Here is a 27,561-nt window from a genome sequence, read left to right as displayed (position 1 = left end):
GGCTCTCGGCCTGGATGCCGGTCTATGTCCTGTGCCGACGGCAGCCTTCACGCTTTAATTGGCTGCCAGCGACAAATAAAGAGTCATACAATTCACACAAATGTGTCGGCCGTGACAGGAGCCCAGCCCAGCCCGGGCCCGTGCCCGTGGACAGCTGCACTTCCAAAATGATCAGCCAAACGGCAGTGGGCAGGGGGTTGATGTTGATGTGCGGATGGATAACGGATATCTTACAATATCAAACGTGAGTTGAGCTCAGCCCTGAACCGCCCTGAGCGAGCACAGCCAATCAGAGCTCTCTCGAGGCGTGGCATTGCAGCTCGATTAAAGCGCCGGAGAGCGCTCACTCAGCTCTCACGCGCCTCTCTGTCTTCCATCTCTGTCCCACACTGAAGTTTTTGATCGTTGCCATGTTGGTGTGGCGCCCGAGCAGGCAGCAAACACAGAAAGGGCGGGCGCGAAAGCTACTCTCGCTCTCCCTCTTCGCTAGCATCTCCATCTCCATCAGCACGAGTGGTGGTAGTTGCCCGATGTGGAAAACCAGTTTATGGAGCGATCTCATTGTTCGTCCGTCCCCGTAGCAGTCGTCGACATCAACCGGGCCCGGCCGGCCTTCGTTAATTTATGCTCGCGCTCCTCTTTAGTTGCCTTGCAAGTCTCGTGCTGTTTGATCGCCGAAGCGCGTAATTCCAAGAAAAGTTCACGTTGCGCCGAGCTGGATTGTCGCCGCTAGCCCGCTATCGGGTGGAGAGTCGCAAACTTCCGTCGGAATCGGAAATCGCATATGTCAGAGTTCTTGATGATGAGGTGGAGCCTTTCGTCCACTTCGAATGTGATTGTTAGGGAATAGTTGAATTTTTCGGTGTCATTGTTGTGGAGGTGGATTGAATTTGAGGCACTTTGATTGAAATCGAAGCCAAAGCTATTTTCGTTGAAAAGTGAAACATCGACCTAATTTCTAAGTTAATGAATAAGCAATTGGATTTGGACAAATATGGATATGTCTAGCGCCAACTCTCTGCGGCCTCTATTTGCGGGTTATCCCTTTCAAGGTAAGCTAACGGGTGGGCTTATCATGCACCAAGAGAATGAAAGTCTCTAACTTTCATTGAGAACTATTCGACACACTCTAAATAAAGCTGGGGCATAAGATTGAAACATGGTTTCTTTCTCTTTTACAGGACAAGGTCGCGTTAACCAACTCGGAGGAGTCTTTATCAATGGTCGTCCGCTGCCCAATCACATTCGCTTAAAGATCGTGGAAATGGCGGCAAGTGGAGTTCGTCCCTGCGTAATTTCACGCCAGTTGCGGGTTTCGCATGGGTGTGTGTCAAAGATTCTAAACCGTTATCAGGAGACGGGTTCGATTAGGCCAGGGGTCATTGGTGGATCAAAGCCAAAGGTGACCTCGCCTGAGATTGAGACACGGATCGATGAGTTACGGAAGGAGAATCCCGGCATATTTAGTTGGGAGATACGAGAAAAGCTGATCAAGGTGAGTTACTCGGTTAGTGCAGGCTGACAGCACCTGCATGAGGCAGGCATGAGACTACATAAGGCAATAAAATGTGCCAAAACAAAGGGTCCAAGGACTTGCAAGGCCCAGCAGTGGCCATAACCGCATGGCATTATATGCAGACAAGAGATGCACCAATACCAACTGCATTGAAAAGACCATTCGCTGGTCGTTTACTTCCGTTTTCCGAAAAGTCACGTGGCAGACTCGGGCCGCCCGCTGTCTTTGTTATGGCACGTTGCCGGTGACATTTCTCGGCCCTTTGCATATGCCGGCTGTCTCGTAGCACAAATGGTCCATATGGCCCCAGGATCGATTTTGAACTTGGCCGCCCATTGACAAATTTGTTGTACAACGGCGACGACAAATTTTCGCATGCCACCCATACCGTTAAGAAATCGATTAAACCATAAAGAGTAGGCTGTTGATGTTGCTGTTGTTGTCGCTATAGTTTTTGTTTTCTTGTCGGCATGGATTGTGTTTCATCCTTGAGGCGGCAAGGTGCAAAAAATTGTATTTTTATCTTGCCTTTTGGCTTCTAGGCATTACTCCAAACTTCCGGCTTGTCACGCAATTTTACGCCAAAGAAAAAGGAATCTGATAATGGGGTATAGTCAGCCGGGTTGACGTGTCATACCTTAAAAGAAATAGGGTGTAACGTTGGCTTTTTCTTTAACACCAGTATTAAGAATAAGCTGGCAACTAGGTGCATCGATGATGCAATATTTCAATCCCTCAGTGTATGTTAGGCAGAGTTATCATTTATTTTAGATCTTACCTCACCAGCCAAACTTATTTTTTGTCACGTTTTAATAGGAGATTTAAAAAACCAAACAAAAACTTTGCCGGAGTGTCATCGTGCCTTCTTTTACCCATTTCAATATAGTATGTCAACACACAGTCAGCGTAAAAATCCAAGCACCTCGTCAGAATCGCATATGTTCAGCCATTACTTTTGCACAAATTAGCGTAAAACACACACAGAATCACATTTGAATCAGCAAGCGAAAAGCAAATTCAGTGGACAGACCTCAAACTGATTTCTGAACCTACGACAATATACAAATGTACATACATACATATGTATGTACATAGCTTATTCGTGGACTCCAAGAACAGACCATCTGTCTCGGGTAATATTTCGATTTTGGCATACGGTCTATCCGCAGAGCACCAATTTGGAGCCCTTTTTGGATGAATTGTTGGCCCGATGACGGCTGAATTGTAGTCGTTTTTCGCCTTTCGGCCAGTTTGTATGCACGGAGGATGCAAGATACATTGTATTCGCATATTCATGCGCCAGCCCCTTTTGGAGGCTCATGTCTGCCTGCTCTTTATTTGAAGCCGCAATTAGTTACACTTTATGTGGCTATACCAATTCGAGCGGCCATCGATATGGTCGGCCAGATAAAGCTCACGCACACAATTGCATCGCTGGTTGCATCATATCACCGTTCTGTATCTGTGAGACGTTTTCGTTTTGTTTGGCTTGGTTGTCAAGGCAGTAGGCGTAAAAAAAAGCCTCCAGGTGCGCTTCACGCTGAATTAGAACACGCTATCGGAGATGCCGATCTTGCTCTTTCGCTTTTCTCGATTTTTCTCTTTGAATGCCCCCTGCCTTCGACTCGATTGTCACTATCTGTCTGCACAGTTACCATTACGTTAGACAATGTTTCAATCGATGATCGTGATTGATTTAACTTGCTATTGCACATTGGAAGTGATTTGGATATTATCCAATTTTGTTGCATGTTGAAGACGGTAAGTTCTTCACTCCCATATTTTCGGAGCTTCTGACAAACTGCTGATTTCCAAGAAACTTGATTAATTAAAAACTACGCACTATCCCTGTCACTCAAGCCAGAAGCCATGGCGGCCCCAAAGTACGATCGCAGAAGGGAAATAATATTGTAAATAAATAGTGCTATACGAATGAAGCACAGTCAAGTGTCAATCCAACTGTCAACTAATTAATTAAATTTCAATTGAAATTGCTAAGGCAGAAAAGCCAAGGGGAAAGGCAAAAAAAATATCTCGCAGTCGGGGGCTCGACCGAGATCGAGATCGAGATCGGCTTGGAATGGACTTGGGTTTGAGTTTGAGTTTGAAATTGAAATTGGGATCCAGTTGTCAGTTGCTACAAGATAAGCCGTCACACATTCCAGCTGGACAACCGGTACAGGAAGGTAGACCCCAGACGCAGACCCATTTATTAATAACGCAACAAAGTCCAGTTGAAAATCAAAGCACATTTATCTTGTTGTATTTATGACACATTCAATAGAAATAGGAGTCGGTAGCAAGAGACCAACACCAGTTAAACAGACAGCCCACGGCGGCCCGGCCCGGCCATACTACCGTCCCAGACTGGACAAAATGTCAGTTTCGGTTCGCGTGCTCGGCGTCTTGTCTTGTCTGGTCCCTGTCTTGTCTTTGAGCGCCAGTTTCAAACTTTGTTCGCTCAGGAATTAGCCACAAACCTCAAGAGAGAACGAGAAAAGTCATGATAATTTAGTCAGTGGAAAAATACATATATTATTAATCATGAAAATGTTTGCGGCTCAAGTCACTCTATTTGAGCAACCGACTGGCTAAACCGACCTCCGGACGTAATAGACTTTGGCCTGTACTCAGTTCTCAGTCCAGATGCGCTTCGTTATGCAGCGGTTAGCTGTAACCTGAAGTTAAAGTTGAAGCCAACATGTGCCTCAAATTAAAACAGACAGATTTCGTAGCATAAAATGGAAAATGGTTATTTTTTCCGATTTGGAATTGATTTCGGGATCGGTTTAATGTTTCAATGGAAATAGTGAGAATGATAGTGATGAACAGTTAGAATTTTCAAACAGAGATAGTAGATTGTGCTTGACTCGCGTAGTCTCAAGTAAAGCATATTAAGGAAAGAGCTTAACTTTGCACCCCAGAGATAAACTTCATTCCGGCCAATCTCTTGCAATTTGTTTTACCGCCTCAGTCTTCTCTCTTGGTTTTATCAAATCTCAACACATGTCTCTGTTTTTAATACAACGCGCGACACAGGCATTTTAAACGGCAGCAGGTAGAGATAAGTTCTCATGCATGGCCTAACTCTTAGCTTGACATTTCCATAATTGGATTACACGACCAAGGTGGGAAGAAGTGGATAGAAAGACAGCAATATATATGAAAACTGTGCAACCACAAGGAGCTGCCCAGCAACTATAGTGTTTATGTCAGAGCCCTCAGTATGCATTGTATCCAATATGTCTCAGCATCAATGTGGGGTCTGCAATGTAGATATGTACATATATTATTGAGTCGACTTTCGCGTCCTCATCAGAATATAATTTATTGATTCCAGATATATCGAGTTATAAATGTAAATCAGAAATCTTTAATTGTTAAACACAGGAAGGCTTCGCGGATCCACCATCAACATCATCCATCAGCCGCCTGTTAAGGGGTAACGATCGCGGTAGCGAAGACGGTCGTAAGGACTACACCATCCATGGAATTCTAGGCGGTAAGTAAAACAAGATTGATATGATAGAGAAACCTATTTGAGAATGTTAATTGTGAAAACCACTGATCATTTATTTGATAATTTCGGAAAATCATCATCAAATCATTTGTAGTTCGAATCAACAAAATTGTGTCGGCAACATTACTTTGATCGTCTTAGAACGAGCGACTTAAACTTAAATCAAAGCCGCTCAGAAAAGGGAAAATGACTACAATGGAATGCTCTGCCTATACGATAACGATCTCTATCGCTTGTTGGCTATACACAACCGAAATAGGTGTAGATGATGACACCTGAGAATCAAAAGTACACAAGTTTCAAGATTCTTTTTCGACAACCCAGACTGAGCACCAGTGCCAGATCCAGTCCCAGCTAATAACATCGCTTTCCACTGCCTTGCGTGAGATCACATCTTTCTCTCTCTTTTTCCGACGTTCACATTTTGAGCGAGCCAATAATCAGACTAAATATGCAAAGTCATTCGATAAACGATCGGCGGGGTCAAAGCGGTGTCTGTTCTGTTGTGCTTGGTTGAAAATTGAGTAGAAAATTATTTTGTATGATCTCCCGATGCATCATTAGACGCACCCTTTGAGAGAAAGAGAGAGCACTGTACTTGGATTTTTTCCATTAGGTCCGAAAACCGAAATATTATGATCAGGATTTTGGCAATTGTTAATTTTGCAGACACTCTCTGATATTTTGCCGACCTTGGCCGCCTGTCACAACAGAGATCTCGCTTTACAATGGCTCAGAGGGCGAATCCCTTTGAATGAGTGCAGGTCGATAGTGGTAGTCGCTCGCATTCATGCAAAGAATAATGCAAGAATTGTAAGAAGTTTCCGTTACCTTGAAAGGAAGTATGTTTGTATACTTTTATGTTGTTTTTGCACTTGGTGGTTACAGGAAAAATTATGAGCTAGGGATGTGCTTGAATCTCTAACATTTGAATTTAATGTTCTTCTGCCACTGTTTGATGTAAATTCATAATGAATATTGTCACATTCAGTTTCCCATTTTCCCATTCATCCGACCTCTATATTTTACTCAAGGTTGGGCTTATTCCTCTCAGCACCTGTTTGCATAGTCTATTTGACATCCGACATACATTAAGTATTTACTAAGCATAATCTATATAACCCTTGAGCAATGTGGTCATTATGTTGTCGAAGCGTATAATAAGCTCACGCCCTCCCGTCATAGCTGATTCCTCTGTCCTCATCTGCATCCTTGTACCCATGCTTCGGACCATTATTACGCCCATCCACCAAGAGCAGCCACAACTGCACCCAGCCATCTACCCATTTTTGAGTAACAATCAGAACCCCAATCGGAACCGGCATCACAGAGACACATCTGAAGCTGCAACTGGCCAGACCCCAACAGAGTTGGAATCTCTGGGATCTGAGACCTGCGACCAGAGATAACAAAGTCGGTGCCGGTGCCTGTAATCAACGCCTCCTTTGCCAGCGACGAAATGATTTCTTGCTCTGACCTGAAGACACCGAAAATAAAATTATGCATTATTAAATATTTTTCTTCGTCTTTAGTTCGCATATAATTTCGTTTGATTTGGATTTTGTACAATTTATAGGGACACGTCCGTGTCCGTCGACTTCTCCAAGTCCCAGCCCTGACTGCACTGCCCATTCCACAGTTCCATCAACGAATTCCCAACAACCATCTCCCAGACTTTGATGCCTTATTGTCGCTGACTTCGTTTATCGGCGGCTTGCTTTGATCTTTCGTAAACCGAAAAACTATGAAGAGACATGGTGAATCAAATAATAGCTTAAGATACCCTAAAAAAATTAATTGTGCGGGGCTAGTGAAAAAGCGTTGGTGTCAAAAGTGCTGTTATAATTTTCCATGAAAAAAATCAATACATTTGTAAGCAAAGCCAACAAAATGATTCAACTAAACACGTTATTAAGAGCATTGATGGCATTTGAGAGATGCCGACACAGACTCATCTAAATACCAATTAAAATAGAGTTTAGTCTTGAAACCAGTTCGAGAAGCCACTGGCATAGTTTATCATTTGCAATTCAGCAATAATTTATGGTACATTTTTCCATGCACATCTTGGAATATTGTAACATGATAAATATTGATCGCCCGATCTCCTGAAACACACAAACAAAAAAACACAGCTAAACGTTTGAAACGCCTCCGCCAAATAGCCTGGCAATATCCAAGCTGTCTGATCTCGTAACCCAAAGTCAAGCCGCTTGACTGATAAATATGTGTGCGATTATTATCACAGCCTAGCACTGCCCTAACCACTCAGAGAAAGAAAGTAAGGTAACACAAAGAAATCAAATGCCAAAACACCGACAAGAAGTCAGCGATGGAAAGAAAGAAGAAAAGACGAGGCTAGCACTTGTGGCAATTAGTGGATAGGACAATGACATCAAGAAAGACCGCCGTGGGAATGGGCAAGGATATTTACAAAATATATTCCCCCACCTCGATGGTCAGGACCAGACAAAGCGGCAGCAATACGAGGGCAGGTCCTTTCCAAACGAAAATACAAACAGGTTCAATTATTTGCAAAAAAAAACTTTGAGGTGGCAATGGCCGACGAAGTCAAACGGATGCCGCCCAAGGGGATCCTGTTATAAGAGGTCACACCTTCTTTAATTTACCGCAACGAGAAGCCGAGGGAGACGAAAAGAGAGTGCCGCATTCCTGCAGTGTCACATGACAAATGATTGCACGGCGAGGAAGAGCTCGGGCTCTCGGTGATTGCGCAAAAATATCCTGCTCCTGCTCCTGCACTAACATTCATGTGCGTGCGGTCTATAGCCCCGCAGCTCTGCCACTGCCCTTGTGCCTAACCGTCCCTGACCAAGTCTCTGCCGCCCCTCGCTCACACATATGGCCTGATCCCGTGGTTGGCCCATTTGTTCGACTCGAAAACCCATTAAAATCGTTCATGCCCGAAAAAAGTGTCAACGTAACAAAAGCATCGCTTTGACTTCAAATGCACCGATATTGAGCGGCATCTTTAATGCCCACCAGGGTGTCCTGGTGCGTTCTGTTTCATCTTATTGTGGCCCTGATCATCTCAACCTGACTCTTGTCTGTTTTCTGCCGCCGTCGGTATACTGATACGGTTGAGCCCTCCCCGAGTGCATCTTTCGTGTTGATGAGTTACAAAATATTTTATTAACGCATTATCACACTTTAACCGACTTCTCTGTCTCGTTTTCTCTTTTCTACTCTGTATTTCTCTTTCCCCTTTACTCACTCTCTTTCTTTTGGTGCGTTTCACTTCGACTTTGCCAAGTCGGACACCATCTGGGATTTGTTTTGATCAAGTTCTTGTATGCATTGTTATTTAAATTAGTTTAATTTCGTTCGGAACCTCAAGTTCGACTCCTTTAACGATTTCGTATATTTTGCCGCCGTATTATGATTATAACTAAATTTGGCCCCATGGTCTACTCCTCTCCATCATTATTCATCGAAGGCTCCACAAAATTAGTTCAAATGGGCGTCATTGGAAATGATTTTGAATTCGATGATCGTATTTAGCTGTCCGCTCATTTGTATTTCGATTTTTTGTTCGAATCGGAATGACTTTCCCATTGCGAGTGCGTTGAGAACATACATACATCGATAGAATATTTATGTTCGATTTAAGCATTTACATAATTGTTGGATGTTCATATAATTATAGGGTTTCAGAACTAAGCCAACTATCTGTTCCACTATGAACGTCTTCAATATAAAAATATACTTGCACATACTATAGTTGTTTAAATTTTAAGTATTTCGTCTACACACATATTCCCAGCTCAGATCTTGTTAAATATTAAAGCGGCATACGTTTTAAAGCTCCTGTAATCCTTTTGCTGACATGAATCTGAAGACTTAAAAAATAACATATCCGACTGAGCTGAGCTGAGTTGGGTTGCCGTTGCCCCTTCAGCCGTGCCCATGTCCATGTCATATGGTCCCAAGATTTTTTCAAATCCCAAATCTGATGTTTGGCGACAGAGAACGCGCGTGTCTCTGCACTGACATCTGACAGGTTGGGCTCCGCAGACCCCGCTCTTCAGCAGGGCAACGTAGAAAACGGTATTTAAGAATTGTTTTTCAATTGAAGTTAAATTCTGCCTGCAGCCCTAAAGACTTTAACATCAGATGCACCAATTTAAATGGTATAGTCAATGTCAAGATTGGTGATCGATGATGTGTGCTCGAATAGGTTAATAGCCAAAGGCGGATTGATCTTTGCCACAGCTCAGACAAAGGTTATGCACCAATTGTCCATCAGAAGTGATTGGTCTCCAATAATATCAAATGAAAAATATAAAATAATGTTGAAGGTTGCCCGTTTGCCTTTTGCACTTGGCCTCAAGATCATGTTATTTGACCGCACAGCATCAACAGCAGCAGCAAGGAAATCGACTCCCTGAGATCCATCTGAAGTACTACCTGCTGTTCCGAAACGCAACTTGAAGGTACGCGTCGTCAAAAATGATGGAATAGCCATCCCAGATTGCGGAGCCACAGTAATTTATCAAAGCTTAGAGCCCCCACACAATTTTCCACAGGGTCCAGGTATAAAAAAGAAAGCCCTAAAGCTGAAAGACAGAGCAGCACCACGGTAGCCAAAGTGGTGCCACAGCCATTGTCGATGCTGGTGCCAAAATAAAAAGTGCCTTTGTTTCGTGCGCTGTTGGAATTTTTCTCTTTGGACCGGCAGTGTTGTTGGCTCTCTTATCGGTATACAAGCATTATTAATGGGCAAGTAACAACAAATTAATAAAATGTTTCACATTTAAAAACTAATTGATTTTTTCCTTCCACCTTTGCTTTGGTGTCGTTTCTCGAACCCGTTTTTCGTTGTCTTCTTTCCATGGCTTCCATGGCTTCTGCAGTCTCTGGAATCTACATCGACTCCCCTTCTTTCGTATAATTAAGTTTTATTGTTTCGTCTGTTGAAAGATTAATAATGTGACTTCTGTATTTTATCATTCATATCCATTCGTTTTTACTTAATACACATGTGAACTTTTTGATTTCTATATTGAACCACAGACAGCACTAAACTGTGGGCGTACCGCTTTGGCGGTATCGCTTAAGAGCATTTTGGGTGTGGTCTGGAGATCTGTGGAGCCTATAAGCGTGCCGATAGTATACTTATAATTTTGTTGGTTTGTCCCGTCCGAATCTTTAATAACTCAACTGGGCTTTAACAAATCTGAAAAATTAAACAGTTACATTGTAGTATTCTTAAGAAGGCATGTGTCCGTTTAAACAATACAAATATATTAAATTCCGATATTAAATCAAAGAAACAGCTAAGAATATCTTTAAATGATTTTATACCATCGAACGATCTAACTTACACGCACCTCCCATGAGGTATAAGCTACTATTAATCACATATCTAAAGAAACAGGAAACCCCCATCACTCGTTAAGTCAATTAATAATTTCAGTTGGCAGACCGGAAAAGATTGACTCCAGCGCTGACCGGAACAGAAACAGGTCAGAGGGCGCTCTTAGGGATACATGTGTATGCTCATACATACATATGTACATACATATGTATGAAGATGTGTACGTACAAATGCCCATATAAAGAACATTGCATTCAGGTCAACGAATGATCAATTTAATCGGAATAAAATGTATTTCCGCTTCATTTACAAACACACATCTGCACCCACACAAATAATTTACCGCACGATTCTGGAAAGACGTCGTCCTGCCTCTGTTTGTTCTTATGAAAAATGAACTTGTGATGTTGTTGAATGGTACCGATTATAAGCGATGATTTCTACGCTTTGATCCTAAGCTGGCATGGCTGTGACTCCGCCCCGTCTGAAAACTCAGTTTATTGTGTAATGAGCTCTCCAAATAATTTGGAACGGCTCTGGTGAGGTCGACCATGCCACACGCCGCGCTTCAAGCCCGATTGCCAATGGCGGCGGCTTTTCCCTTTCGTAAAGAGATGCCGAAGTTAATTGGCGCACTCCTCCATGGCCGCTGACAACTTGCCGATCATCTTCTTGTGTAATATGATATATTGTGTCACTTATCAAGTGCTGTGACTTTTACGAGCCTGCGGCTACGCCCTCGCCACAGCAGCTAGCCTTCCACCCTCCAAAGTGCCGATCGCGTCATCTTTCAGCCTTCTGTGTGATTGTCGGTGGCTTTTGACAGATTTGCTGCGCTCCCCGACATTTAAATTAATATGCAATGGCGCGCATTGAACGTCGACTCCCATTTATATGGAGCTATGACTTGGAATTGATCTGGGGTTCACACGATCGCTGGCGATCTGCGTCGGTGGCCCTACGCGGTGGATCCGTAGATAGAACCACACTATATGATTCAGTTTCGTTTGAAAACAATGAGCGTGGAAAATTGTATGGCCTCTTACGAGGCGATAATAATTTTAGTTGCCTTTGAATAAAGAACGAGTTCCAGCTGATGATAACTTTCCCATCCAATTCCAGGCCGCGATTCGGATATTAGTGATACGGAGTCTGAGCCTGGAATTCCACTGAAACGCAAGCAGCGACGATCCCGTACCACTTTCACCGCTGAGCAATTGGAGGCTTTAGAAAGGGCCTTTGCCCGAACCCAATATCCAGACGTATATACCAGGGAGGAGCTAGCCCAAACCACAGCCTTGACTGAGGCACGCATTCAAGTCTGGTTCTCGAATAGAAGGGCTCGTCTCCGGAAACATTCTGGAGGATCAAGCTCCGGTCTTTCGCCAATGAACAGTGGCAGTGCAAGTGTGGGCGTTGGTCCTAGCGGAGCGACAGCTCCCCTCGGCTTCGGTCCCCTCGGCGTTGGCTCAATGGCGGGCTACAGTCCGGCTGCAGGGGCCACCGCCAATGGAGCAAACATTAACGATGGTGTTCATCATTCTGCTCATGCCCCAAGCTCCCACCACAGTGCAGCAGCTGCAGCAGCGGCTGTGCATCATCACACACAAATGGGCGGCTACGACTTGGTACAAAGTGCCGCACAGCACGGATTCCCTGGAAGCTTTGCACAGCCCGGACATTTTGCCAGTCAAAACTATTATCACCAAGGTACTCATACATATATACATATACATACATATGTATGTACATACATACATACATGAACAAATAAATGGCTCTTCATTTGTTTGCCGGTGCTTTATAATCCAATATTTTCCTATCACAGTGCAATCTTACATCTTTTTGTGTCTAACTTTATCCTCGCTTTTCTCTTCTAATTCAGACTACTCCAAGCTAACCATCGATGACTTCTCCAAATTAACCGCCGATAGCGTTTCAAAGATCTCGCCTTCCTTGCACTTAAGCGACAACTACTCAAAGCTGGAAACTCCCTCAAATTGGTCGCAGGCTGCCTACCATCTCAACCAGTCGGCTGTTGCGGCAGCCAACTACAATGCCCATGTTGCCCAGCACCAACTCAATGATTATGCCGCTGCAGCGGCACATGGAAATGCTGCAGCAGCCGCTGCCTACAATCACCCGTTGCCGGCGCAGGGTCAGGCCAAGTATTGGTCGTGAGTTAATAAAGCCGGTGACGACACTCTACGAGCGTTTTGCACGCTCAGGGACAGAACCCCATTCAAATTTCGTGTCAGTTGTATGTATTTCAATTATCATCGGGGCACATGTTAATGTTGGAAAACTATTTATACACTCTGAACGTGAATATACACTCCGCTTACTACATTTACATTACAGGCTTTTAGATGCGAACTAAAGCTGGTGACGTGTTTATATTTAAGTAGTTTATTCAGATAGATAGATATAAACATATATTTATTTTTCTACTCTAAACGTGACGCGGTATTGTTACACATTAAAAATGCATACATGTACATATATAAATTAAAATAAATTAAAATTTTAAATAAATTAAATAGAAGTGAGTTTGCGGTATGTACATATGTACTTTCTGCATACCGATGAGAAGTTACGAAGACCGCTCACTGATGATCCCCGCATTTTTATACCCGGTACTCGAAGAGTAAATAGGGTATATTGTATTTGTGCGGATAACGGTTGTATGTAACGCACAGAAGGAAACGTTTCCGATCCCATAAAGTATATATATTCTTGATCAGCATCAATAGCCGAGTCGATTGAGCCATGTCTATCTGTCCGTCTGTCCGTCCGTCCGTCCGTCCGTCTGTCCGTCTTGTTTGTCGGCTAGTTCTCAGAGACTATAAGAGCTAGAGCCACCAAATTTTGGCACCAGACTGCTGTATGCTCACACTGGAACCAGTGTATTTCAAAAATGAGCCCCGCCCCCTTCCGCCCCCTCAAAATGGCGAAAACCTCCCAAAACTACAATTTTGAAGATAACAGAAAACTAAAAACGCCATTCCGTAGGGAATGACCATATCTATCAGATCACCAAATTGGGTTCCGATTGGATCATTATTATAGCCACAATGATTACTGGTGATCTATGCGCGCTATTTTTCAAATTTTTCAATGTTATCACTTAATAAACATGTCTCTCTTAATAATTTACATACATTTACATACTGTAGACAAAGTCTCGCACTCGCTGGCCCATTGCGTGGGCGCTGACTTGGCCGTGGGCGCAGGCATAGCTGTGAAGTTCAAGGAGGTCTACGGCAAGGTCGATGAGCTGCGTGCCCAGAAGGCGGCCAGCGGTGATGTGGCTGTGCTCAAGGATAATGATCGCTACATTTACTATCTGGTGACGAAGCCACAAAGCTGGGGAAAACCAACATACGAGTCGCTGCAGTCATCTCTGGAGCAGATGCGCGAACACATGGTGAGTGGCTTGCGCTAACTTTTAGATCAATTCTTTACCTATGCATTTCGAACCTTTTCGCAGCGCAAAAACATCGTTAAGCAGCTGGCCATACCGCGCATCGGTTGCGGTATTGATGGCTTGGAATGGGACAAAGTCAGCGGCGTTCTGGAGTACGTGTTCGGGCAGGAGCAGCTGGAGATTGTCGTCTACAACTTTGTGCCTCCACCAAGCAATTAAGAATCAATTCTAGGCGAAGATATCAAATAAAAGAAGTATACATATACATACATATATGTATGTACCTAACATCAATTGTATTTATTATGGGATTGGGAAATATGTGCAATTGAATCCTTAATCCTTGATGTCCTTGAAGCGAGAGAGATTGAAAAGGATCGGGGAAGTTGTCCTGATTACGAAAAAAAAAAAAAAAAAGGTGTGGCACATTCTGATCGACCCACAAATATAGGAGAAAAGAAGAAAACAAAACTGTTCTGTCGTTGTTCTCTACGACCAACACCAACGACCTGTTGGCTCAACAGGAAAATTTTCAGACAAAGTACCAGGCGAACAGAAGTCAGCAGAAGGTTACTGGTTGAATTGCGGTTTCATAGCATCCAGATTTTGATTTAGTTTTCGGCCAGGAAACAGGAAACAGGAAAATTTTCAGACAAAGTACCAGGCGAACAGAAGTCAGCTGAAGGTAACTGGTTTCCATGTTTTTTCAATGTGTCAAAATCTGGATGCTATGAAACCGCAATTCATTTTTCAGTGGCCAAGTTACTAAAATTAATTGCGGTTTAATAGCATCCAGCTTTTGACACAGTGAAAAAACATGGAAAGCAGTTACCTTCTGCTGACTTCTGTTCGCCTGGTACTTTGTCTGAAAATTTTCCAGTTTTCGGCCATTTCAGTGAAGCAATTTCAAAAGTTCACAGTGGCGTCCCAACACAGATCGGCCAATTCTCGAACTACATTATTTTAGTTCCAGAAATGACCGTCTTCATCGCGTGGGCGCCACTGTGCAAAGAGGTGACTGTCAAAATTTGACAAAAATAACAGGAGAGATTTGTTTTGTTGTTTTCTCCATTATTTGTAGTCCGCCCAGGATGTGCCACGCCCCCTCGTGATCGGCACAATGTCCTGGATCCTTTGCGACCAGTTCGGGTGCAAGGACATTAAGGATAATGCCATTTTCACGTTGTTTTTTCTTTTTAATCTCTACAAGGCTATAGCTCAGCTTTTTCCTGTCGAAAAAGGACATGTCACGCCTCCTCGGGATCGGGAAAATGTCCCGGATCACTTCGGGTGCTAGGACATTAAGGATAATGCCATTTGAATATTGTTTTTCTATATAATCCCCTTCAACGCTATAACTCGGCTGTTTCCTGTCGGATCAGGACATGGCATGCCTCCTGGCGAAGGTACGAGTCTCCTGTATATCTTGAGTCCATCAAGGACCACAAGGACTGCAGGATATGGCTGTCCTACGCTATTTTGTAATTGGGAACTTTTCAGCCTGAAAGTATGCTATACTTTTGAGAACAAAAGCAGCCCCCAAAAGATACTTCAGTTTATTGGCCTCTGCCCCTGACACGTCTCTGCCGCTGCCTCTGCCGCGAGCTAAAGGAGCGTGTTGGCGTGAGTAGTGTTGTTGATGTAGATGACAGATGAAGAAAAAATTTAAAATTTGACAAATAACCGCTAAGTTGCAGATGTAGTACTGAGTGCCGCGTAAGAAGCGTCTCACACGTCCCTTCTCGTTGTTTGTTAACACCTGCCATTTAGATACAACACAGTTCTGGCTCTGTACTGTAGAATCAAATCAGTAATATATATGTATGTATGTGTATAGTTTTATTAGATTGGTATTTCATATGTATGTATATGTTTATATGTATATTGTGTATAGAACGTTGATATTTTAATTCTACTAGTACTTCGAACAATGAGTTCACAGAGCTTTTTCTTCTGAACCGGGAGAACTCCGTGTTTATTTCTCATACATATATGTATGTACATATGTATGTATGTATGTACATATACGAAGTAAATAGTAATTGATATTAAATACAGCTTTTTCTAACCTTCTGCAGAGCGAATATTATGAGTAGATAAACAAACGTTTATGTTCAATATTGACCACATCAGACTTATCATTACGCATGGTGAATATGTTATTTACTTTACCATTTCAAGGACCTTAACAAATAACTCGAAATTCTTCAAACCAAATGAGATACTCGAAATATTTGAAACATTATTGTCAATTCTTTATTTATTGTCCGAAGTACATATGTATGTTTATTAGTTTACGTGTATATTGATATAAGTATATAAGATATTCACCGAAATTGTATTGTCGTTAAGCAGTTGTTCCGTATATATAATCGTTATAGCAAGACTTAGCACACTATATCATTGAACTACAACGAAATAGTTATTGTCATTTACACATAAAATACTGACGGTGGAGAGAGAAATTCTAAAAGAATACTGGCTAACGGGTAACCGTATATTATCGTTCAAGTGAAGTTCACCGAGTTCTAGTTCGATTGAGTCACTAGCACTCCTGCTAAGGTACGACATTGGCACTAATTTAGTATTTGTCTTTAAGTGTATAAGTCATATATGGCGATATGATTTGCATTGATATTAAAGGTTTGTTTTTTACTTTGCACTGATATCAGTTACTTTAGTTTTGTAGATATTATTCATACATCGATACTGAGTGGGGCACATGCAACCACACTTCGGTAGTTGTGTGTGCTTGCCAAGTAAATAAGTCAATACATTTTGAGGGAGCTACACTAATTCCGTAGAGTTTAAAGTTCCATTAATAGTATTATTGTAATTGATATATCATAATTTGTATATAGAGTATATTGTCGATATTTAGTATTCGTAATTGTCCATGTTGCGTCGAAATTCGCGTCGATGCAGTGCTGTAATACGCGGCGGAGTGCCCCAGGAGTGGAAGGGAGGATACACAGGAGCACCAGAGCGAGAAAGTGGAAGCTTAGGGCTCCTCGCTGATCCCGTGGGCAGCGAGTTGCTTGAGATGCTTCGCATGTGGGCAGAAAAGGCTCTGGGAGACTCGCCCTCGGTATCCTCATATATTTTAGACAAACGACCGCGTATGCCAGCACCGCTCCAGTTCATCGTCGGTTGGTTGGGTAGGAAACAGCGCTTACAAACGGCTGCGATGGGTTGACGCAGTCGCTCGTGTTGGGGGTAGTACGCGACCTGTATTGGGCGGAGATTTGCATTAGTCTTATCGCATAAAGGTCAAAACCAAACGGCTATAACAGTTCTACAGATGTACATAAAATTAAAGTGCACTAAGAGACTCAATGGGAAAATTGTAGAAATATCTCATATAAGTTTCACTACAAGAAGGGCGCCAAGAACGGGTATTTATCTAATTGAAATGCCAGAGTAAGCAAATTTAATTTTAATGATAGCGTCGATCATGCCAATTAGCCGTAGCATGCCAATACAGAGTACACATTTTTAAAAATAATAGCTAAACAGATTTCAGTACAATTTTACATACACATGTGTACATATGTATGTACGTGTGTACAAACGAAAACAAATGAACAACCAATCAAGGTTGCCTCAATTGATTTAATAGAATTTTTTTAATTTCAAATAGTTACTAGATATAAATAAAAGTATAGGTAGGTAGGAAACTTAAAATAAAATATAAAACGTTGGAGACACTGGCGCCACCTCTTGGTGTTTAATTTGAAAATTGTGATCTTTTAATCAACACTTCTTCGCAAACTTCGAAAGATTCGTAGCATATTTTTGGGCGTAAATATCTTTCCTCTAGAACTGTTGCTGCTCTCCGACTGGGCGCGCCAGTGTATGGAAATGAAAGATGATCATATTTTTAATTTCTTTATTTCTTTGAAACATTAACTGTTATCGAAACCACGGGGCCGGGCTAGACAAAAAGAAGATGACATCAGCTCAAAAAACTCAAAACTTCATCCCTGATATTATGTACATTCAAAACATGTACCTACATACATAGATGTTCTAGCGCACTTTCAAGACTTGAATGAAAATGTTATACCAGTGCAATATTAGCTTTTCCATTATAATTCCACAAACAACGACAATATTAAATTGCCTAAGACCCAGGCTTTGTGAAATTGAAAACTTTTCAGAAAAGCCAGCTGCTGGAGTGTAAGCTGGAGTGTAAGCCAACTACAAGAAAATGTGGCGGAAATTAGCCGATTATCCTCAACACACAATGATACCGTGACAAGGAAGACTGACGATAATGGAAAACATTGCCTGAGCGCGTTTACCTAAAAGACGGTAATGGAATTTTCGAGAAGTTAAAATGCCAACGGAAATGTGCGACTGTGCCATTTTAAGTTCGACAGTATATCTATAAGCTACAACGTCTACTAGCGATGTCTATCATGCTCAATATAAAAGTGGTCATAATCAGAACACGTTAAATATCAGTGGCTAGGCGACAGAGTACAGATAAAAGGGTCTCTGGCAGGAAAGTGCTATAAACTCCTTGTCATATACAATACAACATTTTATCAGCTCATTCTAGTTACCAGTAAAAACAGTAAAATACAAATGCAATCACATTCATGACAGGAAAATGAATTATAAATAAATAAAATACACTTAAGGACCACACATCGAACCATCGCCATTTACTCATACAAATTGCCTTGCGTCACGTCCTGATCGACTAAAGCGCCCACCACCGCCTCCAATGGGACTGCGAAGGTATCGGTAGCTAGGCAAAAAGCCCGAGCGGTACACGGCGCCAATGTGTCGCTTGTTTGGCGATGTCAATTGCTCATTCCCTGGCTGTGTGTCCGGCTCCTCCGCATCTGCAGCTGCAACAGCGACATTGCCATGCTCAATGCCGAACAGCTCGGGATCCTTGGAAGTGTCTTTTATGGAATAATATATATAAACGTATGTACAAAAACAGTGCTCGAATAAGGTGCCAGAAAGCAGCTAGCTAGGGTGCAGGGTGATGTTTGCATTAACAAAAATTCGAGAAATCAAAGGAATCCCCGGCAATCCGAGGTCGATGTTTTCTGGCAGGTAAACCACGGATACCTCTGCTGGTAAGACTGAGTATAAAATGCAAATGTCTGCATGTTTGTACCAAATAAAGATGGGACCCTGCAAGACATAGGCCTGCTACAGACAGCCGAACACTTACCTAGGAAACGTTTCTCGGCCCGACGATAATCGTTCCAATCGAGATCAGCGTACCCAGCATAACTTGGATACCACCAATAACTTTGCATGGGATCTGCATATTCGGGGGCTGCAGCGGGCAGTAGCATCTCCTCGTCCTCGCGTTTCTGTTGCACACCATGCACCGGCGATGACTTAAGAGCACCCAAGTTCCGCTTCTCAGCCCCAGCGCGTTGATTGTGATGCTGCTGCGAGTTATAGCGAGCCACTGCAGCCACATTTCGCTTGGGCTGCTCCCTGTGAGTACTTGGAGCACTCTGAAGGCGCGCCATGGTAGCCAGGTTGCGCTTACCATTAGGCATGGGGAGCTGAAAGTCGCGAGCCAGGGTACCGACATTTCGCTTGCCGTAGGTCATCAATCCACCAGCCCTGGCCAAGGTACCAATATAACGCTTCTGCTCGCTTGGCTCACCAGAATCAGAATCACCATAATCCTCGCCAGGCTCCGCCGTGGGCAACTGTCCGTTCTTGGCCAAGGTGGCCAGGCTTCTCTTGGGGGCATTCAAAAGACCTTGCGCAGCCAAGGCAGCAACTGAACGCTTGTCCTCCTCCATGTAGTCCGAGTACTCACCTAGGGGTTGCTCCTCTCCCACGGCCAGCTGACGCTCACGTAGCAAGTTCTTCAGCTGATTACGTAAGGCGGAGGCCTACAGAGGTAGAAGATGTGTCAAAATGAGGAAAGCAATTTAAACTCAAAGCTGCTGCAGATGCTGCTCTGCATCGGCGTAAATAAATCCATTCACGTCAAAGGTAAATACGAGTTGGGGAAAATGACTTACGTGTAGCTGATACTCGGTACTGGGGTTCATCAATTGATTTATTATGGACTCCACCTCGCAGGGCGAAACGTTTGCAACATCATCAGTGGCACTCACGACAAACGAGCGTGGCTGAAAAGCCTAAAGGTAGGAACAGAAATTAAGAAAAAGGGGCACTTAAACATTAAATTCATCCCCAGCATCAACAATCAATAATTTTCGAATTAAACATTTCTGCAAGAATCTTTAGGGTGGAATCTTTTAAAGAAGTCCATAACCTCGTGGACTGTCACCCAGTTAATATCCGAAACTATCCGAATCATTCTTTTTTGAACTAAAACACTTTGCCAGAAAGAGGCCACCATGCCTTTGGCTTGTCACATTGACTTTCATACCTTTCTGAACATCTAAAAATAAAGTGTCTAAGGACAAAGTTTGTATGACTCTGTGAGTGCGCTTCAGAGTACTCAAGCTCATAATACTTTGCTTTGAAAATACACAAGACAAGCAAAGACAAGACGAAACAGTTTGCTGCCTAAATGGTCGCTCAAGTGAAAGGATAATTCCCCGTGCACTGGAGCTAATTCATGGATATCTTAAACGTACGACTATTTGTGTGTTTATGCGCAGGGGGTCTTCCGCTCAAATTGTGACCCGGAGTGGAGCAAGAGACAAAGTTTCCTTCCGTACTTAATAACTGAACCGTCGAAAGGGAAGGCGGAAGTCAACAGCCCGTGCAGAACGCGGGCAAACAGGATGTGTTCTAGGATGTGCTCGCTGGCGGCGCCAGGGTTTGTAAATCGAAACTAGAAAATGGCAATCTAAACATAGTCGTGTGTTTGTGCTCTTGGCTTCGCAGCCGAAGCTGTTGCTGTCATTATTGGGTCGACTGTGTGAGGCCAGAACTTAGGTCTTATTAGCCCTTGAAGTAATGCCCCGAAGGTCGTATACAATTGATATCTTTTGCTATACATTTGGGTAGCGATAAAGTGGTCCCTGGTTGTCAGAAAATGTTTACCAGCCGCATTCCTTTAAAAATTTTAAATTTTTTTTGGCGAATCCGTTAGTTAGGCACAGTTATTTAATTGCCTGAATAAACATTCATAAATTATTACGTCCACAAATAGAATTTTAAATATCCATAAATCGCCTAGCGACAGAGCGTAAATTTGGTATTAATTTTAGATTGTGGTTGTGCATGTGACTGAATATGGAGGCTTTAAGAATTTAGTCCTTTTTCAGTCCTTTTTAGTCCTGGCTGGCATTTTCTAAACAAGCGAACAAAAACGTTAAATGTCGAATGGATACACTGCGTACTGCAACAGTCTTGTTCTGTCAGGCTAAGGTCTCTATTCATAGAAGGACAAATGAAAAGCGACGCTGGTGGATAACATTTTTCCCACTATATACATACATATCTCCAATGTTGCGAACTAGGATGAAATATTCTCAATTCGCTTCTCTGCTCTAACGTTAAATTTGGTTTTAAATGTGTGAACTTTGGAGTACATCTTCACATCTCTCTTAGTTGAGTAATTCAAATTACATTTAGTTTGCAATTAAACTTTACTGGTAGTTTTATGTCTGCTTTTGATAGCCAAAAGCTTTCTGGGATAATTTAGCGATAAAATTTAATTAGTTTATCTGCAAAGATTTGGATTGTAAACGAGACGGTTAAATGTCTTTATTTTTGCGAAGCTTGGGTGCAAAAAAAGAAAATTCAATTAAACTTTATGAAGAGCAAAGAGAAGAAAATCAATACGCAAATAAAAGAAAGCTTAATTTATCTGCCCAATGTGATCAGTAAGAAGAAAGACGACAGCACATTGCCAATAAACGATACGGCAAACAATTCATCCGAACTCAAAACGCTTGCCTTATTGGACGATAATATTTAATTAATTGATCTGCAAAGATTTGGATTATAAACGAGCCGGTAAAATGTCCTTATTTTTGTGAATCTTGGTTGCAAAAAAATGAAAATCCAATTAAACCTTATGAAGAGCAAAGAGGAGAAAATCAATACGCAAATAAAATAAAGCTTCATTTATCCCAATGAGCTCAGTAAGAAGAAAGACGACAGCACATTGCCAATAAACGATACGGCAAACAATTCATCCGAAGCCAAAACGTTTGTCTAATTGAACTGCACTGGCCCGAGGAAAAGTTGCGAGAGCATCAGCTTGGAATATCCAAGAATTCTGTTGACATTTCGTAGTCCTGACCATCGCCCTTAATGATACTTAACATAGAGCCTAAGGCTCTACGGACTGTCCCCTGTCTAAAATTTTCCATCGGCTGTTGCCTGTTGAGCCGCTTATGTCCAGCCACAAGAAATGTTATTATCGCAGAGACCCATGCCGACGCTGTCCCATATTTGCCTCGTCCAGCCTCCCCTTTTTCGCTTTACCTGCGATATTTAATGACGCAGTATGTAGCTGTTTTCGTTATACTTGTATTTTACTTATATAAATTCTTTGTGCAACATTAAAACTTAAGTGCTCTGACCTTCCCAGGAATACCGAGCGTCTGAGTAGCGATGGAGGGGACTTTAGTCCTGCATCCGTTTGTGGAATTTATGAAAACCAAAGAGGTGAGTTGAGAAAAGTCGAAGCTACAAATTATGTACTCTACAAGAAAAAGGCTCCTGCTGTGAAATGTTCCTATTTAATAAGAGGCCGGAAATAACATTTTATTTAATTGCATTAATCTTGACAGAGCGTGAAGCTCTATTAAAATCTTGTTTTCCTGCCTTCTAGCTTACGTTTTCCGCCACCACATTTGCTTCCACTGCGTCTACCGTAAAGTCCATCTGGTATTTTGTCACAAACGCATTCATGGAATTCATATCTTAATTGTAATTTCCGGTGGATGACAGGAAACCCACATGACTCCGTTTATTCGTTTTACAAGAGCTTGCAAAAGCTGAAACTATCCATTCGCTTTTTGTCCATGCCTGACCATGTTTCGGTGGCCGAGTCAGTAATTACTGACACCCAAGCAGCCATTGACAGTGGGTCCATATAAATATACATGTACATTTGTATATGTGACGACTGTGCGAGCTTCGTCCTACGCATTGGCGACCTTTACATTTATTATGAAAGTAACTGAGATTAAATTGATAGGAAAGGAAATGGTCAACTATTTGATGGAAAACCAAAAAGCAATAATCAATAAAGTTTTCAATTGCGCCGCTTTTAAGTGAGCGTATAAAGTTGGTCAAGTGTCAATCAGCCAGAAAAACAAACAAGATGTAGGATTTCTTCTGGAAAACTCTAGTGTAAATTTATATGTTTGCATGTGGAGCTTTCATGGTCGTAACCTATCTTATCTGCAAGCAGCAGCACAAATACGATTATTGATATTTTATACGCAACCGCTACTGTTTTAGTATTTTGTATATCCATATACTATATATACATACATACATGTGTATAAATCATATCATATTCATATAATTATCCTATTTACTTTTTTTTATAAAATATGTGTGTACATACATTCTCAGCGCTTTTACTGTCGAGTATATTCGGAACCGGAAAAGCAACAAATGATTTTTCAGCTTTTGCAATAGACAAAGCGAAGAGCAAAGCACACCGCCGCGCAACGCAATAAGGAATGAGGTAATGGACCAGCTCCCGGCAATCCCCACTCAATGCCTTTTCTCTCGTGGTTGTTTTACCATTTATTACCATTGTGCTCTACTGAATACATTTAACTTTCTGGCAATTTCGAAAAATGTAAACTCACAACTGGCGCAGCAAAGAAAACATGAGACGATATTGAAATCTTGTCACGCTGCGTTTTCGTTTTCCCCAGATTTCCCTACTGGCATTTGAACATACATACATATGTACACATGGCTAAGTATATATTTGCATTACATTAATCGCAGTCTGCTTGGATGGATGTGAAATTTTCTCAAAGTATATTTCTTTTATTTTTATTATAAAAGCGCGGAGTCAGCTGAGGAATCAGATAAAATATCAAGCAATATAAAATATTTAAAGGCGAGGGTGTTGAAATGACTAATCTTAGTTAACCAAACAACGTGAAGATAATTCTAAAGTATAACACAAACAGATAGGAATTTTTGTTTTTCTTAATTCTTTTAAGAAAATTCCTAAATAAATATTAACATTCTTGGGTTATGTCTGACCCATGTTGATTATTAAGTTTGAATTAAAGAAAATAAAAATACACTTTGAAAAAAGTTTTCAGACATTGTCAATAACCAATAAGTATTTGTTAGCTTGCTCTTTGACGGCCGAGAGCCATCTACTTTTTATTTCATTTTGCTGATAGGACAAGGTAAGGATACGAATTAAGAATTGCCTACATTTCAAGCTTAATTTTTGAGTTTTTCCGCGTACACACGATTTTTTTTGAATGATGAGCAAGGTAGGAATTAGTTTTAATTGCTATCGATTTGGTGCAGATGATGCTGCTGCATGCAGTATTCATCGATGTCTGTTCTATTTATATAACTTTGTGTCACAGAACCGCATTCGCTATTGACGTTGAAGAGTGATGCGTCATAGATCGCATATTTCTATGTATGTATGTATGTGTGTATTAATGGATATCGCTCATATTGCAAGTAGGAGGCTCTCACGCAACAGTAACACTCCCACTTGCATTCGTATCAGTATCCCTAGCACTTGATAGCTGAGTCATTGTCTTTCCCGCAGTGGTGCATTGCCATTATGGTATATATGTATGTATGTATGTATGTACATATTTACATATGTATTCATGCATTGTATGTACATGTGTATGTATGAATTCAGTATTGAATATTTTTTTAATCCGAATCAGTCTCTAAGGGTCATTTTTTCTTCCATTTGTATCACTTTCTGTCGAGTCAGGCAGCAAGCTATGACGAACAGCTCTCTAGGACCTGGTCATGAAGGGTCTGGGATCTCGGAGCACAAATGTGGAAAAATTTCGGCAAATGTCAGCAATGTACACTATATTTTTGCATGCATTTCACATATACAGCAATTATAAAAAAGAATGAAGAAATGTAAACTGAAAAGCTGAACTTTGGACCGCATATGTCGACCTAACGCGGAAGTGGTCAGCCTGACGCTGTTGCACCGCAATGGCTGTTGCAGAAGACAAATGTCAAAGGAAGCTGGAATTATAATTAGGAATTATAAGCTTTTGAAGCTCAATATCATAATTATTTGAAATAAAATGTAGCTAATTTTATAAGTTATTTGGCTAACAAAGCTTCATGGTATGCTATTTTATATTTCCAACCAACTCGACATTGCTAGGACGACCACCAGAGCGATATACACAAACTCGAAAGAAGCAATTTCACAGACTCGCATACCCCACCGAGCACTCGTCAGAACAGAAAAATATATATTTAGAAGACGGCACTGGGCAGTGAAAGTAGCGACGTGACAAGCAGCATCCAGTCCAAGAAACATAAAGACTAAAATCTGCTGAAACCAGTAAAAATTTGAAAATAGAAAATTTAATCCCCAGAACTTACGGCATTGAGCAGCATTGAGAGCAACAGCATCAGCCATTTGCTGCTGTGTGCAGTTCTGTGCACCGCCTGCATTGTTTATGGCCTCCTCCGAAAAGAGTCAACTGTTAAGTCTCTGTTAATTGGTTTTCCTGCCTTCTATCAAAGAGACCGCACGCGACGCGAACGACCACAGAGATGGCACACAGACTCACCAACGAATCGAACTACGAATCACTTGAATATAAAGGTACACAGCACTCAGTACCTCAGAAAATGTATTCAAACTGGTAAAAACAATAACGGAAGACGCGTGGCTTTTCAGTAACTCAGCTTCTTTGTAGACACGTTCGCAACAGAGTCGTTAGCTCAACTGCTTTCCATTTGCCAGGACACTCGACTTTTTATAACAGCTCGGCTCCACGGATAATCTAGACCACTCTCGGGTAGTTGCTCTCTCGGGAGCTTTTGAATCTTTGCGGGGCTCGGATAACAGCCGTCAACTGTTGCTGGTAGCGGGTGGCATACTTGCAGGCCGTGGGATTTGTTGCGCGTAGACAGTCCTTTTTTGTGTGGCGCTTTGGTAGGTAATGACGTCATAGCACCCTGCAAGCTAAGTTTTTCTTGTTTGCAGGTCAATAGTATTGAGGCCAAGCGCGCAGCACAGTGGACACAATGGAGCTTTCATGCAAGATGCCAAATATAAGACATATTTCACCATTCATTTATTCTTTCCCCCTTTGTCCACTGTTCAGATTTTTGCTTCACTCTCTTAGGGACCAATCGAAGAGAATACAATTTCAACTCTCTTGCGGATTCTCTCATGTGTCGGCACTCTCGGAGGTACCATCAGCAGCTGTCCAGAGCACTTGCGGAACGCTGGTCACACAATTAAAAGAGAAGCCGAGACGGAAACTCGAGCTGCTCATACGCACTGTTGGACCATGGCTTGGACGGGTGTCGGAGAACGCAGGACCGGACTGGCAACCATTTGGGCGCATCATAGACACAAAAATACTTTTCAATTATAACTTTTTCGATTAATCGATCGGTATCTCATATTTTTCTGGTGTTTCTTTGATGGAACTTTCCGTCCTAAAAAGAATTTAAAAGCAAAAGTAGATTTTCGTTTTTTATTATATATATTTTATTCTTATATTTTTTTAAACCACACATACAATCGGAGCTTCCTAATGGAATCTTTTTATGCATAGCTATATGAATAGGTGAGTACATGTATGGTCTTTGAAATTTCTCTTAAATAAGGTAGAGTTCTTGTCCCTTAATTTTCAGTTTGATTATCGCTTGTCAATGGGCTGGCAATACATTCATCAATCACATTTAAAATTCCTTAACTTCTTGCAAAACATATCATCTGCGTTACTAAACAGATGATGAGTAGAGGTGCGGTTATCCTACCTTTATCCTTTTAACCTAAGTCCCATAAAAAATAAAAATCCATACACCTACACGTGCACGGGCTTTATACCGGTGCAGTATAGGTGCTGAGTTTATGCTACTTCCGAATACGAAGTAAACATTACCGCCGCCGCATAAACATCACTGGAGTTGACTCTAACCAAACTCAGCGGTGTTTATAGTTTCGCAAAGTGCACCTATGGTCGTGCATATGTGAGTGCGTCCGTGTAGTTATGTTGGGCTGGGGTTGCATTATTTTTACGCCTGAATGCAGCATACGCGGACGGAGGCAAAGGCAGATTGCACGCCCATACATCCGACTGGCAAAAAGCTATGAGGAAAATCCACTCAGACCCCGCTAGATTCAAAAAAGTGTTGCAGGCGGCTTTTGTTTCTGGCAAGCCAAGCATAAACTTTGGTCAGCAGACCAGATCAACAGGATGAGCTAACAGGCTCGCGTTTGTGTTAGCCCCAGCCCCGTGTCGACCTAATATGTTCATGAAATATTTATTCTGCAGCGCTAAAGCCTTATAAATAGTTTTAGGTTGAATGTAGTACAAATTCAATAATAAAACAAAAAGCTTGAAGACGTTTTGAAACAATTATTAATTTCATGTACATTGTTTCTGTTAATCAATAACAAAACAACTGGCAATACAAATGTCGAGCCCATTACCCTGATCCTCATGAATGCCATCCAAAAAGCATATTAAGAATAGAGTAGACGCGTTTTTTGTTTGTACTTTGACACCCCCAAAGGACAGAAAAACAAAACAGAAATTCAATTAGCGTGGCATGCAATCTGGAACCCGTTCAACGGTCAAGTAATCTTCATGTGGTCACGCTTTAAAAATATCGCACACATA

The 27,561-nt window shown here is 41.9% G+C and overlaps 3 protein-coding genes and 1 long non-coding RNA gene across 6 annotated transcripts; 2 read left to right on the top strand and 2 right to left on the bottom strand.

Annotated features, from left to right (window-relative positions):
• The first annotated feature begins 590 nt into the window (after window positions 1-590).
• LOC117892650 (protein gooseberry-neuro) lies at window positions 591-12,624 on the top strand. The gene is made up of 5 exons (XM_034799009.1): window positions 591-1,052; window positions 1,182-1,495; window positions 4,907-5,018; window positions 11,497-12,084; window positions 12,260-12,624. Exons 1-5 carry the CDS (start codon window positions 995-997, stop codon window positions 12,553-12,555), a joined length of 1,368 nt encoding a protein of 455 aa, XP_034654900.1. The 5' UTR covers window positions 591-994; the 3' UTR covers window positions 12,556-12,624.
• An 824-nt stretch (window positions 12,625-13,448) lies between these two features.
• Window positions 13,449-13,834, top strand: LOC117889983 (ADP-ribose glycohydrolase OARD1-like). The gene is made up of 2 exons (XM_034794565.1): window positions 13,449-13,458; window positions 13,527-13,834. The coding sequence occupies exons 1-2, from the start codon at window positions 13,449-13,451 to the stop codon at window positions 13,817-13,819; spliced, it is 303 nt and encodes a 100-aa protein (XP_034650456.1). The 3' UTR covers window positions 13,820-13,834.
• A 2,198-nt stretch (window positions 13,835-16,032) lies between these two features.
• Window positions 16,033-26,456, bottom strand: LOC117892652. The gene is made up of 3 exons (XR_004648732.1): window positions 26,446-26,456; window positions 25,673-25,676; window positions 16,033-16,510 (listed from the first exon to the last, which is right to left on the bottom strand). It is a non-coding gene; the product is annotated as an uncharacterized LOC117892652 (long non-coding RNA).
• Window positions 16,605-25,641, bottom strand: LOC117892649 (neuropeptide-like 1). 3 transcript variants are annotated; one of them, XM_034799006.1, is made up of 5 exons: window positions 25,301-25,641; window positions 19,813-19,932; window positions 18,996-19,680; window positions 18,482-18,717; window positions 16,605-17,029 (listed from the first exon to the last, which is right to left on the bottom strand). In XM_034799006.1, exons 1-5 carry the CDS (start codon window positions 25,370-25,372, stop codon window positions 16,679-16,681), a joined length of 1,464 nt encoding a protein of 487 aa, XP_034654897.1. In that variant the 5' UTR covers window positions 25,373-25,641; the 3' UTR covers window positions 16,605-16,678. The 3 variants fall into 3 exon arrangements, with proteins under 3 accessions (XP_034654897.1, XP_034654899.1, XP_034654898.1); XM_034799007.1 differs by having other exon boundaries at window positions 16,934-17,029; window positions 18,476-18,717; XM_034799008.1 differs by lacking the exon at window positions 18,482-18,717 and having other exon boundaries at window positions 16,841-17,029.
• Window positions 26,457-27,561: the final 1,105 nt, after the last annotated feature.

This window comes from Drosophila subobscura, chromosome E (genome assembly GCF_008121235.1).
Source record: "Drosophila subobscura isolate 14011-0131.10 chromosome E, UCBerk_Dsub_1.0, whole genome shotgun sequence".
NCBI classification, from domain to species: Eukaryota; Metazoa; Arthropoda; class Insecta; order Diptera; family Drosophilidae; genus Drosophila; species Drosophila subobscura.
The sequence above is the reverse complement of the archived record's forward strand: the minus strand, read 5'-3'. Positions and strand labels throughout refer to the sequence as shown.